This window comes from Panthera pardus, unplaced genomic scaffold, assembly GCF_024362965.1.
Source record: "Panthera pardus isolate Hobbes unplaced genomic scaffold, ASM2436296v1 HiC_scaffold_13, whole genome shotgun sequence".
Lineage (NCBI taxonomy): Eukaryota > Metazoa > Chordata > Mammalia > Carnivora > Felidae > Panthera > Panthera pardus.
In genome coordinates, this window is record NW_026526688.1 from 81,241,619 (window position 1) to 81,259,860 (window position 18,242).

The 18,242-nt window shown below is 42.7% G+C and overlaps 1 protein-coding gene across 1 annotated transcript in view; it reads left to right on the plus strand.

The window, feature by feature from the left end:
• Positions 1 to 18,242, plus strand: part of ZNF827 (zinc finger protein 827) — a 174,299-nt gene that overhangs the window by 44,636 nt on the left and 111,421 nt on the right. The window contains 1 exon segment of the mRNA XM_019420669.2: positions 3,414 to 3,894. Coding sequence (XP_019276214.1) covers positions 3,414 to 3,894 — 481 coding nt within the window.

Sequence of the window (18,242 nt, forward strand, 5' to 3'; positions counted from 1 at the left end):
TGTGAATGGATAGCTTCTGCTTCTGCTGCATTCACCAGAGACTACAAATATGAATAGATTTTCTAAAACGAGTTCGGCCTGTGAAGTGGGGCAGTGTCACCTGTAGATTAAGATCTCAAGCTGTGTGCGGTCAGAAAGACCTTAGTTAGAATCTCAGTTCCACGACTTTAGTAGCTGTGAGACTTTGGGTGAATCATTTAACCTCTCCCAGCCTTTGTTTCCATTCATGGAGATAATCATCCAGTCTATCTCCTGGAGTCGTTATAAGGGTTAAATGAGATAATGGGCATAAAGCAACTTAATACAATGCCCGGCATGGAGAACACTCAGTAAATGTAGCCAACCTGGTCATTATTATCCAAAAGTTGTCTGATTTAGTGTTTACATTTGGAAATAGGTTAATGATGTGGTATAAAGAATTTACTCTAAATTTTATTGCCTTTTTCTTTTTGTGATATATCTTTAATGCTGAGAATTTAGAAAAAAAACTGGTAAACAACAAGAATATAAAATTGACACTCACTCCCATCACACAGAAATCACCACTATTGTTATTCTAACATACATCCTTCTATAATGATGACATAGATTTATTTAAGACAAATTGGGATTCTCCTTTATTTGTTCAGTAAGGACTGTATTTACTGTGTCCTACCGGGTGCTGGGCACTGTACATTTTTTTGAAAACCTGCCTTTCCTCCTTCGTAGATCTCGCAAATGTTTTTATGGGCAGCTGAGGAAGGAGCTTGTAAATGCCTCCAGCTTCCTCAGGGTTATCTTAGATTTCCATTAAGTCTTTTACAACTTTCCTGGATGAGTGAGCATAGGGGAATTAAATGTGAAATTCGTAAGCTAAGATTGAACAGAAAAGGTGAGAACTGCTAAAATAAAGAACACTGATGAAGTAATGGTAAGAAACTGGACAAGGGTCAGAGCGCTGAGCTCTGCCAGTCTCAGGCCTGCCATTTAAGGAGCTGTGATTCCCAAGGATGCCCCTTCCCTGTCTGGCCTGGTCCCCTAAGTGGGTGGAGCAGATGTTTGCCAAAGTTTTCCTTATGTCCGTCCGACCGCCACCAGGAGATGGACCTAATGATGTAACAGTGCCTTCTATTCCCAGCCCTTAGGTGCCCCGTGCAAAATGACCAGTCAGTAAGGACGTCTCTTACGTGGCCTGGAAAGAATGATATGCTTTAGACAAGCATTTCTTCACGTTAGCAGACTTGGAGGGATTTTAAAGCCAGTGTTAGGCTAAAGAGATTACAGTTATAACAGAAAGTGCTTTTCTGTCAGGACAGAAGGGAAGAAACCACAGCTGGAAGGTAGAGAGAATACTTCTCTCGAAGGCCAAATGCGACATACAGCCCCTTTGGGAAGGTGTAGCTCAAATAAAACGATAAGTGCGAAAGTCAACACCTCGGCCACTGTTTTTCCTTTAAACCGACACTGATTTTTCCACAACTAAATATAGCAAGGCCAGGATCTGGTGGAAGAGAAGCCACGTAAAATACTTGAGCGCAGACTCTTTTCAGTCCAGGGCTCCCTTTCGCCTTGAGGACTTGGGCTCTCTCTCTGTCCTTTTCCTTCTTCCAGAAGCTGCTTCCAGAGCTCCTGTTCTTGGATTAGCTCCTCTACTCTCCTGGGTCAGTAGATGTAAGGACACTTCTGAAACGGAATCTGCCCCACCGCGCTGCTCCCAAGAAAGCATTCTGCCCCGTGACCTTTACCACCTGGTTCCTGGGCATGCCTTTGGCAGCATCTGCCAAGATCCTGTGGGGCTGTGCCCGAATCCCCCCCAGGGTTCCTGCTCCTGTGTGAATTAGGTGGACGATTCTGTGAGAAAGCAAATGAAATGATCAGCTCCAGAGTGAGATCTCTTTGTTGTGACAGAACAGAGAGAGGTGATGTTAACGACCAGTGACAAACGGGTACCTACCCCCAGCCCCTCCCAACCTGGCAGAGCGGAAGCATTTTAACAAGCAAGGCCTTGCTGCAACTGAATTTAAGTTTATATGTTTTTTTCTGAGAAATTTATGCTTTGGGGGACCCAGAACCTCTTCGACTGTTTTTTTCAAAAAGCCACAGTGGGGTGCTGTAGCGACAGGATCTCACCATTAACTTTTAATTTCTTTGCTTTTGTTGGTCACTTAACATTATTTAAAAGTATGTTTTGGCTGGTGAATAATGCTTTTGGATTGCATTCAGAATGCATAAACAGCTGTAGTAAAACTTGCTCTTTTGGAAAGGAAGCCTGTGCAGAGGGTCCAGGTAGTGCAGTGAATTAACAAACTAGCCTTTAACCTTTGTTAGACCTGGGTTCAAGTCCCGTTTAGGTCACCACTGGAAGATGAGGAGTCAGTTCTGTTTTGGTTTTGAAATCCCAATCACTTGTTTGTCCAGATCCCACAACTCCCCCAAATCATTTGGCCCAAATCTACACAATTGGCAGTTTCTACACAAGGGAGGGGCAGTCCTGAAATAGCAGGGTGTAGCAGGTCAGCCCTGAAGTACATTGGCAGAGCTGAATGGGGAAGTTACACGCTTATGAGCACCTGCCAGCTCGAAGCCTGGCTCAGGCCAGTGCAGTGATTTCCTCACTTTCTCAAGCACTACATTTTGGTAGGGACAGGAAGAGAAAAGTTTCGTACAATTTCTACAGGTATTGTGCATGCGAGACTGGAACTGGATTTAAAAGTCTGCATTCTTCCATTGCCCACATCAGAATCTGGAGCCTGATAGAACCACGTTTGGAGACCCTGGTTTCACCTTGCTGAGAATACCTGGGGGAGATCAGACCTTGGTTTTTCTCCCACTCTGCTGTGCTTTCTTCATATGTAATTTTGCTTAAGCCACTTACTCTGGGGTCTCAGTCTCCCTGTCTATGAAACGGGAATACCCCGGAGACGTCATTTTCCACATTCTTAATTACCCAGAGAAGCATTTTGAAAATTGAAATTGTGTTTGCAAAACATAACTAATTCTCTGAGTGACAATAATTGGGTACACGCAACTTATTATTGTGAGAGGAATTGCTTGACAGGTTGCCTCTTTTGACCCCCAGCTGGTAATTATGTAAGTTCGAATTGTGCTGGGTTTATATTTTCTCCAAAGACCAACCGAGATGAGATGACTAAACTATTTGGAGGATTCTACTAAACACAGCCTCCATTGGCAGACAGCATCCTCAGTTGTGAGTGTGGCTCTAATAATGGACTCTTAACCTACGTGGACCTGCTTTATGTTTAGGGACGGACCTCATTACTTGGGGCACAGTAACAAAACTCTCCTCTGATGATTTTATTTCCTGGGCCAGCCCTGGTACTGTGAGGAAATTGTGGACGAATAGTCCGGATGTACGACGAGGCATTTTCCGTAAGCACATGGTGGACAGCTCATTCTTCTTGCTTCTCCGTCAGGTTCATCAGCACCAGGACCGGGGAGAGACCTTTCAGTGCCAGCTATGCCCTTTTACCTCCTCACGCCACTTCAGCCTGAAACTCCACATGCGTTGCCATCAGCATTTCCTGAGGACAGAAGCCAAGGTGAAGGAGGAGATCCCAGACCCAGATGTCAAGGGATCTCCCCACCTCAGTGACAGTGCCTGCCTGGGGCAGCAAAGGGAAGGAGGAGGGACAGAGCTAGTGGGGACCATGATGACGTCCAACACTCCAGAGAGGACTAGCCAGGGTGGGGCTGGCGTCTCGCCTTTGCTGGTGAAGGAGGAACCCAAGGAAGATAACGGCCTGCCAACCTCCTTTACTCTGAATGCTGCCGACAGGCCGGCCAACCACACAAAGCTGAAAGACCCCTCCGAGTATGTGGCCAACAGTGCGTCAGCATTGTTCAGCCAGGACATCTCTGTTAAGATGGCGTCTGATTTTCTCATGAAGCTGTCAGGTACTTGAATAGGGTTGTATTCTCTCTCTCTCTCTCTCTTTCTCTCTCTCTCTCTTTCTCTACCAGGATTCTCATCTGTAAAAATAAGCTGGTAGTACTAGGTGATTTCAAGAGCCCTTTGAATTCTGCTAGTTTGCACCTTCATGAATTTTCTCCTTGACTTTTTTTTTTTTTCCAGTCCTTTGGAAGTAGGCATCTCTGTGGTTTGGGTCTAGAAACAACAGGTCTTGTTGATTTCCTTCTGGTTTTTTCCCCTTTATGGGTTCTTGTTATGGGGGGCAGGACACATGGTGAGCCAAATTGGTGACAGTTCTTTGTGTGACCTTGGGCCATATTTAACTTGTTTCTGCGTTTGGTTCTTTTAAAGTGCTTGTATGGAACATCTCAGTTTGCACTATTCAGTTTCTTTATTGCCTTAATTTGAAAGAGTTTTAAAGGACATATAAAGCCTCTGGATATACACACAGACTACTGTTGGGAGTTACAGTTTTAAAATTTGAGCAAATGATAGATTACCTTTACGTAATTTTTTCCACTGGAAAAATGTTTGTTGTAATAAAATACGCCTTACATGAAATTTACCATTTTAACCATTGTTAAGTGTATAGTTTTTTGGCATCAAGTACATTCCTGTTGTGTAACCATCACCACCGTCCATCTCCAGAACATTTCATCATCCCACACGGAAACCTTGTACCCATTAAACAATAGTTCCCCATTGCACCCTCCCCACAGCCCCTGGAAACGGCTATTCCACTTTCTGCCTCTATGAATTTAACTACTTTAGGTGCCTCATGTAAAGTGAAATTAAAAAAAAAAACTTAAAAAAAAAATATTCTTTCTCACCTGCCCCATTGCCTTTTGGAAAGAAGATGAAGTAGGTTATCAATATTTATTATTAATTGACATCACATTCATTGTCAGCTTATACATGACGTTTTTTTGTTGTTGTTTTTGTCCTTTTTTCCCCCCAATTTCTTTGGTTAAGTTGTGGAGTTGAATAGGGGGTGTGGCGATATTGAGGGAGCACTATTTTTCCTGACTGTTTGGAAATGATAAAACACGATGTGGGATTGTGCTTCTACAGGTTACATTTTTAAAAGTATGATTTTAAATTGTAAAAGAGATGCGCAGGGTGGGGAAAGGTCGGCTGAGAGTTGGTTCTGTCTTTCAGTGAAGATGGCAGTCCCCACGATGATTTCCAAATGCCATTTCAGCTCTTTGGAGATTGACAATACCCTTTTAAATGGAGAATAATTGGTCACCGCCTTCCTTTAAATGGACTGTGAGTCGCATTTCACTAAATGTCATTGCCAGGTGAAATAGAGGTTCAGTTTTGCCCGCTCAGAAGTCCCTTTGCTCAGTGACACTTCAGTCAGGGCTCTTGGAATGTCCCCAGCACCCCAGATCTTTGCTCCTCAGGAGCATGCAATACTAGTTGGTAGTCATGGGGAAAAGCAGGGGACGGAAATGAGGCATCAGAAATGACCAGGAATGACCAACAGTGAGGCACGCCAGCCTGCCTACCGGCAGCCAGGGGTGAGGAATCCTCGGCTGGAAATGGTCAGGCCACCCGGAGCCAAGTGCATCTGTCCATGGCCTTGAAGAACGGGGGACTCTCTCTTCCTCTCTACCCCTCTGCCTGCCTTCTCCCTCTTCTGCCCCAATCTAGGGGAAAATGTGCTTGCAGAGTCTTTGAGTTTTATATTTAAACATTTTGAAAATGTGGGGGAATGCATGCTTATAGTTTTCCTTTTGCTGTTGATCCTTCAGGCTTTGCCTCTGGTGGTGGTGGGGAGGTCACCGCTTCTTCTTTGATGGTCTCTCCCACCAATATTATAGCAAAAGGGGCTCCTTTTCTGGGCTCCTCCAGTGCACTCCTAAGGGAAGGAATGCAAATGGCATTTTCACTTAGCAGGGTTTCAACATGGGACATTTCCTTACTCAACAGCCAGGGGGACACTAGGTAGGGGTGAGTAGCTCTTAGTACCAGGGTTACTGCCTTTACTCCAGGACTGCAGGAAGTTTTTAAATCTGGAGGAGGGGGAGAGGCAGTGAAGGAAGGACTGGTCTTTGGATAAAATGCTGGTGTATAATCCACTACTCCCGCTGGGCTCAGGCTGTAATTAGCTCCAGACCCAGTCTCAGGGAGCATAAGATACAGCCTGCTGAGAGCCAACACTGCAAACAAGAAAGACTCCAGAGAAGCCAGTCAGTGGGTTGGGGGTGAAAGACCCTCCCTGCACCAAAGCCTTACACTGTGATCTGTTTTCTCAGTTAGTTATTGATGGTACTTGTTTATAGTTTGGCAGTCAGAGTATTTACTGACTGATCAATTGGCATAAGGAAACAGATAACAAATGCACACTATTTATGCAAAAGGCCCATGCAGTTATTTTATGGTGGCTTACTAGAGGTCCTGAAACCTGACTTGTATGCACTGTTACCTAGCAACCTGTTACAAAGTCACCGGGGAGTGAGATGCATCGGTAATTTTTTTTGTGTGTGCATATTTGGATGTAAATGTAAACTTGGTGACTGTGGCAGTGCAGCCCGCAGGAGGAGAAGATACGTTAAAAGCAAAGGAATACATTTTCTGGAGGGATTTGTTTTTTCTTTAATTCCACTAACTCTCTGGTTGGTTGGGCCGTATAATTGATAGCTGCTGTCACTGTGGTGCTCTACCTGGCTGTGTCTGTGAATATGATCCTGGGACCAAAAGGCCAGATCCCAGGGAGCTGTGGCTGAGTTTCTAGCTCTCGCCATCGTCAGATGTCGTGCAGTGGTGGTCAGTATGAGGCCTTGTCCCTTGGTGTCATAACGGCGCCATTGTTCTTGCGACGAATTTTGAGCTGGGCTCTGTGCGTGCACCTGCTGGGACTGTAGGGTGCAGCTGTTTGTGGGCACCGAGTCCGCGAGTCTCTGTGCCAGCCACATCACAGCAGAACTGGAGCACAGTGACAAATTCAAGCGTGTACATACCTACTTGTTTCCCAAAGAGAGATGGAAAACACTTGATTCTTTCTTGCTTGGTTATTAAGGGAAGTCTTTCTTGCTCCTTCAACTAAAACTAAGCATAAAGATGACTTCATGGAACCCAGAGGGATTAAAAATCGCTGGTAGAATGCTGTTTTAAACAGACTCTAAATCCTTCTCCCACCCCACCTCCGTTTTGAGGTTTCCCAGTATATGTGATTGTGAAATCAAACCCCTTCTCCGATCTATCAACAATTCCTCTGCCTGAGCCCACATTTAACATTCCATAGTCCTTCAAGATTAATGTGGCTCCCTAGAACCGAGCCTTCCAGGCTCAGCACTGGAATTGATTCAGAGAAGAGGATAGGGAAGCCCCCGCTGCTTTCTGGGCTGATGGAAAAAATCATTTTGTAAACTTCGCTCAGGGTTTCAGCCTCAGAGGTAGGCTGAGGGCTACAGCCCTACATATTTGCATATATCTTTCTTGGGAGCCAGAGGCATCGGCAGGTCACGGACTGTCAGAGCAAGTGGGCTAGTGGTCGCGTGACTGGGATGTGCTGGGAGAGGTGCTCACCCAACCACAGAGTGCCTCAGTTCCTGCTGCTCCTGGGACCTCTTTTCCCTAATTAGCAGCAGTTCTAAACTAGCTGCACATTGTATGTACCTGGGGGAGTTTCTCAAAAATGCCTGGGCCCAGCCCCACTCCCAGAAGTTATGGTTTAATTGGTCTAGGAAAGGGCCTAGTCATTGGTGTTGTCTTTAGGATCTTCAGATGAGACAGTGGCTCAGCCGGTTAAGCATCTGACTTTGGCTCAGGTCAGAATCTCATGGGTCGTGACTTTGATCCCCGAGTTGGGCTCTGCACTGACAGTGCAGAGCCTGCTTAGGATTCTCTCTCTCCTTCTCTCTCTGCCCCTCCCCTACTTGTGCTCTCTTTCTCTCTCAAAATAAGTAAATAAACTTTTAAAAAATAAAAAATAAAATCCTCAAATGACTCTAATGTGCAGCCAGGACTGAGGCCCTGTTGACATGGAATGTGAACTTGGTACCTGAGAAAGTTTTTTCAGTACACCTTGGTTTTGTGGGGTTTTTAGTGTTTTTTGTTGCTGTTGGTGGTGGTGGTGTTGTTTGTTTCAAGTAAAGCTCTCTCCCCTTACTTTCTATCTCAGACCACTCAAAGGGGCCTGGTGGTGCAAGAAGGATCTGGGGCACTCACCACAGGTCAATGTTGACATGAATGAGAGGCCTGGGTGAGTCATGTCTGTTGAGCCCCTTGTTTTTCCTTGTGGGGCCTCATGACAGGGGAGTGAAAAGAAGCATTTTAGTGTTCTCCAGTTGGAAACAGAAAGTCTCGAGACTCATCTAGAACATCAAAGAGCTGGGAGTGCCATCCTTAGAGGCCTGATTAACAGTTGCTTGCAATAGTCTTTGCATCATTTCTCTTCCTCAGAGCTATACTCTTCAAGATACAAAATTTAATTCTAACTCTCCATTTGTAACCAAGCAGTTGACAGAAACTTGGCATCTCCGGTCGCGGGCTGGGAATATCTTTTTGTCGCTGGTTTTCCAAAATAAAAGATACAAGTCATTTCAACTATTTTTAATTTGGAAAACGGGCAAAAAAAATTTTTTTTTTATACTGTCTCCCACATTATATTAATTTTATAAAATTGAGTCTGAAATAATTCTAACTAGGCAGAGATGGCATTTTTAAAGCAGGGACTTACAAATGGGTACAGGCTGAATTGTTTCTGGTTTATTAGGAGCTCAGCGGTTACAATAGCAAAGGCTTTCTTGTATAAATACAGGTGATTTGGTGAATGTGTTTGTGTCCTATCTTGCCGTTTCCTGCAGGCCTTTGTTCTTTCTGCTTCTGTCTCTTTCACACAACTGGATGCATCTGCCCTCACAATACAGTTAGTCTGTAAATGGCAGCTGCCCTATCCTGCGATGCCTTTGTTTGTGCTGCTGGAGAAGGAGGGGTGGGAGATACCCAGTAAACCAGGTAGTCCTTATCTCCTGGTGGCTCTGATTGGCTTTCTATAAAACATCTTTACAAATGAGCCTTCTTGCAAGTAACTGCTGTCCTTGTGCCTGTCATGCCCTAAGACTTCAGTGCCAGTAGCCAGGGGCTCCCACTCCCCATCCCTGAACGTGCTTTCTCCAGTGGGTTTATTTTTAACAACCTTCCTTTATGCCCTCAGTTTGGCCCTTTTTATTTTATTTCATTTTATTGTTTTAAGATTTTTTTTTTTTTAAGTAATCTCTACGTAGACCCAATGTGGGGCTCGAACTTACAACCCGGAGATCAAGAATCACATACCCCACCGAATGAGCCAACCAGGCGCCCTGACCTTACTTTTTAACCCTGCCCTGCTTTTCTCATGATGAGCACTCACTGATCATGTGACTGAAATTCTTGGTGTCAGAAGCTGCATTTAGGACCTTATCCGTGCAGGCAGCCTGAATATCCTTTTGAAATCCTGGATTTTTTTTTGACCCCAGTGGCGATTCATACATATGAGAGAGAGTGTGTGTCTCCTGTTTTTCAATGACTTACCACTCCATGAGACAAGGACTGATCTGAGTCACAAAAGGAGCAGGTAGCCTTATAAGAAAGGGGGCCTGGAGTTATACACACATGTACAGAAATGTCTGCAGAGACTTTGTGACATCTACTCATTGTTTCTTATTTTTCCTCAGCAATCACTCAGGTAGTGCTTACTCTGTGCCATTTAACTCATTTGATTTTCATAACAACTCTGTAGGTAGAAAGTATTCGTATTCCCATTTTACAGATGAAAACTGAGAAACAGATTAAGAGACTTGTCCAAGTTTACACTCCTAAGAAGTGACTGAACTGGTTCCAGCATTCCCTCCCCAAGGCTGCCTATACCCCAAATCACAAAGTAAGGAGGCAGCACAATCAAACTTGGCTGTGTTCTTTGACCTTGTTTGCTGTCTCAGAGTTAAGAGTCCCCAGCAGGGAGCCATTCTCTGAATGCTGTATGTTAGACCCCATTGGAAGTTGCATTAATTCTTTTAGGCTTTTCAGGAATTACTTAGTGCAAATAGTAAAAACAGTAAGGCCAACTAATATTTCCGTAGGACTTTACAGTGCATGGCGTGTTTCCAAATACATTGTCTCGTGACAAGCATGTAGACAAAGAGCAAGACTCAACGAGATTAACTGTAAAAGGGTCATGACTGGAATCCAGATCTTTCTTTCCTCACTGTGTTGGATAGAGTATACCTAATTCTAGAATTGCCCTGAGAATAATTTTTTATCTTGATAGATCCTTGGGAAAATGTATCAAAGTCTGTGTTTCTGCAAACCTGAATCCAAGTCATTTTCTTCCTTTCTTCAGAAGTACATTTTCTTCTACTTGTTATTGTTCATTACTATTGTTTCTATTTCTACTACTATTTTCATATTACTAATCAAATGCGTCTACAGTGAGCGGGGCACTGTGCCAATTGCTTCATGCAATTTCTCATTTAACCCTCTTGAAAGCGTAGAGGGTCAATATCACTAAACCTATTTTATAGATGAGGAAGTTGAGGCTTAAAAGGTTTTAGCTACAAGGGAGAGAGCAAAGATTCAGCTCTGCCTAACTGCAAAGCCTTGGCTCATGACCACTTAATTAGCTATTACCTAATTTTTTTTCTCAGTTGAGCGAACTGTCTTTTGACCTCCGTCTGCTTCGCTGTTTATTTTCCTTGGCTTCAAACCATGGCATCATTTCTAATGCATGCTAATTCAGTCACTAATCTGGTTAAATTTTTTGTGTCTTCAAAATATATCTATAATCCATCCCTCTGCGTGCAGCGTCTCCTGGCCATCAGCTCACACCTAGCCAGCTTGCCCCTTTAGCTGCCCTCCCTGGTGCCTTCTCCACCCCAGCTGCCCCCCTCTAGGCCCTCCAGTGACATTCTAACAGACTCTTCTTCTAATACCTCTTGCATCAGGTTATGCCCCTGGCTGACTTCTTTCTACAGAGTAACCATATCTTCACTCCTGTCTGGAAAAATGTTGACAGTCCTCACCAGCTCATACATAACATGCCTCTCACTACCGTCTCTCTGAATTCACTCATGTTGTTCCAGGGGTCTGGTAATTTGAACTGTGGCGTCCCATAGATCTTCCCCTTTGTTAAGTAAAATGCGGGAGGGGCGGAATAAGAATTTTCAAAAAAGAATAATTTTGTTCTTAAAACTAAGTTAACTATTTTAATGCACCTCTGACACGCAGTGGTTCTGCATCTTTGTAGAGAATTTCTAGCAATGTCGGGGCCCAGTCCTGTGATGCCCGCCCCTACTGTGTGGCCTATGCAAATGCTGGCCATCCTTCAAAGAATATTTTGGTTCCCCCTTCTTCAGTAGAGCCTTTTCCTGTTATTCTGGTCTTTACTGCCAACCGTCCCACCCCCTGTGAATTCCAGTGATATTTAGAGTCTTTATCGCTCAGGTTGGTGGTGGTATTATTTGTGTAGTTCATTCTATTGCTTGTGTATTATTAGTCTTGCCTCTTGAACTGTTTCAAGTTGCTGTGGTTTGTGTTGGGGTGGGAGGAAGGGAACAGATAATGTTTCTTTTGTAACATCTTTATCTTTGTACCATCCACGATGCATTTCATGATGGATTATAAGAAAGATATTCCATTAGTCATGTCCTAGAAGTCAGGTTTTCTGAGGCTGTGATATTACTTCACTTAAAAAAGATTTGCAAATTCACAATCAGCTCCATAGTGCTAGAAGAAAGAAGATGGAGCAGAGGGGGGTCTGCGGAAAGGAGGCAGCTGTTCAAAGGGAGCCTTGAAGGCTGTGAGTCCCTTGGTGTGGTCTCGAGTCCCGTGTTCCAGGCCCTCAGCTTGTAAGGCCAAGTCTGAGAACTGGAGTGTCTCACACAGTTAGTTCAGTACCAAACTCATCCACAGTTTGGCAGCTCAAACTAATAGCCATTTACTTAGCTTAGGGTTTTATGAATTGGCAATTTGGGCATGGTTTGAGCAGGGTGCTTCTTTGGGTCTCTCCAGGCTGACCCATCCATCTAAAGTCCGTGGCCACATGGGCTGGGGGAGGGCTGGTCTAGCATAGCCTCAGCTAGGATGAATTCTCCCTGCTCCTCAGAGTCTCTCACCCTTCAGTGGGCTAGCCCAGGCTCGTTCACACGGCAGCCGGGCGTGGTTCCAAAGGAGAGAGTGGAAGTGCACAAGGCCTTTGGAGGCTAGGCTAGGAACTGGCCCAACCTCACTTCCACCACCTTCTGTTGACCAAGGCACGTCACAGCTCCAGCCCAGATTCAGGGAGTGGGAGAATATACTCCACCTCTTGATGGGAGGAGCTGCAAAGTCCCATTCCAGGGGGGTGGGGCTTCAGGGAGGGAATCCTTATGGCCTTTTTTTTTAAGTAAGCTCTGCATCACGACCCCAAGATCAGGAGTCGCATGGACCCCAAGATCAAGAGTCACATGCTCTACCGACTGAGCCAGCCGGGCGCCCCTCCATTATGGCCATTTTATAGTCTACCACAGCCTAGAGTTCTTCAAACTCTCTGGGTGTTCCACAATGACAAAAATCATTTAACAACTGATGTGTAAACCAGAATGTCAGCATGGTAATTTAAAATGACAAGTATAACAATCAAGAGGAGATGTCATTTGGGGCAGATGGTCACCAACTTCCCTGAAAAGTGTTGGAAACATATTATCCAATCTTTAGGTTTTCTTTTTCAAGTCTCAAATCACTTCATGCTGTTCATACATACAAATCACTTCACTGCTGTTCATACATTTCATTCTTTGTACGTGTTAATAGAATAAATTTAAAATGCAGCTTTCTTTCACATCTACTCGTGCCTTGATTGGTTCTTCAGGACTTGTCCTTCCTGCTCTCGACATGGGAGATACCCTGTCTGTTAAGCAGATTACTGCAGATAGCTACTTTTGCTCATGATGTGTTGATTTTGCTAGTTTAGTTCATGGAGGAAAACCTTATTTATTTATTTTACAGTTCTTGAGGCACCGCTCGTTGTTCTTACCCTTGACCCTGCCCCGGAGGCTGTTTTGTTTCCCTTTTGTCACTGTGTGTATACTGTGGTCGTAGCTGTCATAGGGGACCTGTGTGGTTTTGCTTTGAGGACACTGATACAGAAATAAAGATGAGCCCAGGTGGGGATTAATGAGAAATATGAGATGGTTAAAACTTCGCTAAACACTAATTATAAAACTACTTAAGGCAAATTAAGTAGTTTACCTTATTAGAGAGCAACATTTAAAAATATTTAGCTAATGTCTTAAACATTCTATTTGAATATAATATGCTTAGCATCTAAAAGCAATGCTCCACTATAATTAATTATTATTGAACTAAATCTTGGCCTTCCTTGTAATTTTAGATGGCAGTTTATTTTTTTTCTCACCTAAAGTGCATCAGGTTGTCAAATAATCCCAGGTCCTGCCAGATCATATGTACTTGCATATACTGCTAAGGGGACTTGGGTAGTTATTTGTAATATGGGGGGTTGAGCTCTGATTCTGGTTCTGTCATTAATGATCTGTGTGCTTTTCAACAGGTCATATCATTCTCTGAGCCTGTGTTTACTTATCATGAAATAAAGGAAGCGGAAACAGTAATGGTTTTCACTTCATTTTTTAAAGAATAAACTCATTTTTTTCAAACAGAATCTGAAGTGCAGACTCAATATGTAAAACACACAGAATGTGTGTTTTTTAATATAACTTTATTTTTTAAGTTCACATTTCTTGTATGTATTTATTCAAACAGTCCAGCAACCAGAGCCAAGTAGCTGCGTGATAAGCACACAACATGCAATTAATGTTACGGTCGAGAGAGGCCATGTAGCAGCGTGAGCCCCTAGGACATTTCTGAATTTATTTTGCCGATTGCACTTTCAAGAAACACCACTTACACAGGGATGTTGTGGCCAATGAGAGTAGACGTGTAACAATTCGCCTTGTAATCTCAAGATGCCTTTAATTAAATTTATTCAGCTGCTTGAAAAAAGAGTATAATAATGAAAAGTTTTTGCTTCCAAGTTGACAACATTTAAGCAACCGCCCTCGTTCCTTATCATAAGACCAGAAGCATTTAACACTTTCTCTATGCAGTAAAGCCACTTGTGATTCAATAGTAACCACTTCAGCTTTGCTCCATGGACTGTTATTTGGAAATTTATTTAATCTCTCTAGTCTCAGATTCCTCAGCTGCAAAATGGGACAGTAGTACGGTTGCTGTGAAGAGCCAATAAATTATTTCAAATAAACTAACACTTAGCATACTTCCTGGTCCACTTTAAGTGCTTTGTAAATGATAGACTAGATATATCTGTGTATCTGCACTTGTCTGTCTGTCGGCCACGATCAGAAGCTTCACCAAATTAGATACACTTGAACCCACCCTGGCATTTAATTTAAGGTAGTGGCTCTCAACCAGAGGTGTGCACGGGGGACAGCTGGCAGTGAGTTTTTGTTTTCATGATGGGGTAGTGCTGTTGGCATCTAGTGGGTAGAGGCCTTAGATGCTGCTAAACATCTTACACCGCACAGGACAGCCCTCCGCGGCAAATTTACCCTGCCCAGAATGTCAGTTGTGCTGAGGGTGAGAAAGCCTGATGATGTAAGGCAGGCACATGGACTCCAGGAGGATCACAACTGTACAGTTTTACATGGACATACATGCTCAGGCCTGAATTTTTTGAAAGATCAGTGCAGAGCCAGTCTCCTCCTTATTAATGACGTATTCCTAGAGCTCTGCCACTCCTGTAATAATGGGAGGCAATGTGTTATAAGTGATAACGAAACTCAATTAACTTGTCAACACAAGTAAAAATTAGGGGTCTCCATTACAACACAGATGACTGTGCACATTTCTAAATTAAGTTTTAAATTAGTTTAAAGAATCTTAAAAACTTAAATTGGAAACAAACATTTGTTGGGACCCCTGAAGCTTATCCTAGGATTCCTTGGAACACTGTTTGAAAACCACCAATCTGTGGTCCCTTCCAAGTCCAAGAGCCTGGCTGTGCTGAAGGGTGAGGTAGTAAATAAAATCCTTCATGGCCTACCTTTTTCATGTAGCATTTCAGCATTCACAAAATTGCTAGATTCTTTAAAAAGAATTTTTTTTCTATGTTTATTATTTATCTTTGGGAGAGAGAGAGACAGACAGACAGACAGAGGACAAGAGGGGGAGAAGCAGAGAGAGACAGAGGAACACACAGGATCCGAAGCAGGCTCCAGGCTCTGAGCTGTCAGCACAGAGCCCAACACAGGGCTGGAACCCAAGAACTGTGAGATCGTGACTTGAGCCGAAGTCAGACGCTTAACCCACTGAGTCACCCAGGCGCCCCCCACAATTGCCAGATTCTGAGCTGAAAGAGAGTCCTGTCTTATTAAATGCAGGGAAAGTGTCATCTTCTTCCTTCCCCGGAGGGAATGGACAAAACAGAAGAGCAGCGGCCATGGTGCAGTCCAGTCTTCTTCTTCCACCTTCTTAGATGTTGACAAAATTCCTTCCTGCAGAAAGGGACGTTTTCTGTCCCTTACCTCTAGGTCATGTCCCACCTTTCCCTTTAATTAACAAAGCCTAGTTCACTCCATATCTCTTATTTCCAAAGCCCATAGTCCAACCTCTTAAGGTAGTATCCCTCTCAGAAGCGCTTGGAGGGAAAGGAGAGAGCTTGGGTGCATTTTCGGCCAGAAACCTTGAAGCCTAGTGTCTCTGTGATTTGGAAGGTTTGGTTTATTAACCTCTTGGGCTCTTGGTTCCCTCACTTATAAAATAAGGGTAGTAATAATATCTACCTCCTGTGACTGATGGAAGCACCAATTTTTGTTAACTTCTCAAATGCTAGGTGTGTGCATTATTATTAAGGACATTTATAGAATTGTCCTGGGGGAGTTGGGGCACTTGGAAGGGATCTCAGCGTGAACTGATCACCCTTTGCTATAAAGAGGGATATATATATGTGTGTGTGTATTTTTTTTAATCTTTGCCTATTATAATTGGAAATTTGGGATAATTTTATCCCAGTGGCTTTCCTATTCATTTCCCATATGAATCTTTATCTTACATCCTTTTTAAATCCTCAAAAAGATGATTTATTTCCTTTAAATGGCAGCCCAGTTCTATTTGAGTGTGTGAACTTACAGGTACACATAATTTATAATCAAAGTAGCTCAGGTCCTAAAATGTTGGGAACAGAGGCCTCTTGATTATGGGGCTTCCTCACTGCATTAAAAGTGGAGTATCTGGAAACTTTAAGATACATAAACAGAAGTCAGGGTAAAGGCTGTGAAAGTCTTTTACGAATTGAGTTCCATATGCGCACAGATTTTTGTGTTGGGAAGAATGAAGTAAAGACTAGGCAGTGAACTGTAAATTGTTCCTTTTTTCATAGCAGTTTCCCCAAACAACAAAAAAAAGAAAACATCTTTAATTCGACCTTTTTCTGTAGAAAGAGAATGGGTCTTTTTTAAAGTAAGATAAAAAGACAAAAGCAAGATAATAAAAAACTATGGCAATTATTCAGTCAGATTAATTTTAAAATGTAAGCTTTATGTACTATTTTTAGTATAAATATTTCTGGTAATTAAAAGATAAGAGGGTAGGGGCACTAGGTGGCTCAGTCGGTCAAGCGTCAGACTTCAGCTCAGGTCATGATCTTGCAGTTTGTGAGTTCGAGCCCTGCGTCAGGTTCTGTGATGACAGCTCAGAGCCTGGAGCCTGCTTCGGATTCTGTCTCTTTCTCTCTCTCTCTCTCTCTCTCTCTGCCCTTCCCCTGCTCGTGCTCTGTTTCTCTCTCTGTCTCTAAAAAATAAATAAACAAAAAACGTTTTTTTAATAAGAGGGTAGCCTTCATATTTCTATTTTACATGTGTTTGGGAAATTAAATTGGGAAATTACAAGTGTTTGGGAAATTAAAACTTGGGCAAATGAGTGTTTCCCACGTTGTTTTTGTGTGTGTGATCTGTTGCTAACTATATTTACATTTCCCCAGAAAGTTACTAGTGTTATGTCATTCTTGACATTGTCAGAATGAAAACCATGTATGAAATGTCTGCACATTTATAATCCAGCAACATACCAGCTTGCCTATTGTCTTTTTAAGTGTCTTACTGAAGTTCTGTTAAATCTGAGTTGTACTAACAATGCTAATTTTTTTTCTGAAATCTTATGTATGTACGCATGTATCGTAACTAATAACTTGTAGAAGCTGGTTATATCTTCAGAGAGTGTCAGCTTAAGGTTGCTCTCTCTAGAAATTGGGATTTTGCTTCTAGGGCTTCGATAGTTTCTCTTTCCTAACCTCACCTTAGAACTTTAAAAAGTTTTAACATAAAAGATACAGAACATTTTTAAAAGTACATAACTTTGAATATTATTCTTTCCTTCCCAAAGAATCACGATTTCAGACTTAATAGACAAAACACCACTTAATTATTCTGTTGTGACTAACTAGGATACTTTTGGAAAAGGATTTTATGAAGGGTTCTGGAAGAAAGGAATAGGGCCAGAGAGGATTTAGGAGATGGCTAGCAAACCCCTCCCACCCCCTTCACCAAAAGTGGTTGAAAGGAGAGAAGTATGCTAAATAAACAAAGTCCTCTTAGGAGGCACCCTCCTGGTTGAGGTCAGAAATACGTGAGGATTGCTTTAGAGACCATCATTGTTCTCTTTGGTTTAGATTCTGATGGCATTGTCCCCAAAGGGTCAAATTTTGTTTTATTTTATTTTATTTTATTTTATTTTATTTTATTTATTTTTTTAAAGTAATCTCTATGCCCAACGTGGGGCTCAAACTCACAACCCTGAGATCAAGAGTCACATGTTCTACTCTCTGAGTCAGGCAGGTGCCCCAAAGGGCCAGATTTGGACCTCTTTTCTTGAAATTTTTCTGGACTCCTCCTTTAGTAATGCCAGAGTCCAAGTGAATGATTACTCACAGATACCTCAGTAAGTGCTATGGTGTAGATAGCAAAGCTTTTATCTCTAGGTCTTTTTCCCAGTCTAATGATCAGATCCAAGGAAAGCACTTCTGATATTTTGGGATTCTTAGTTTTTGTTTTCCACAAGTAATAGTGAAGCACCATCAGATGTCACTAATTTGTAGCTACGATATTTTTTTAATTCCACAAATACATATTGAGCACCTCATATGTGCTAGGCACTCTTCTAGGCACTCAAGATACATCAATGTTAAGGTCATTGCTTTCTTGAAGCCTACCCTTGAGTTAGGGAAACAGACCATAATGGTTAATATAATAAATAAAAACAAAATTATACGGTATGTGATTAGTCTGCTTGGGCTGCCATACCAAAATATCAAGGACTGGTGGCTTGAACAAAAGAA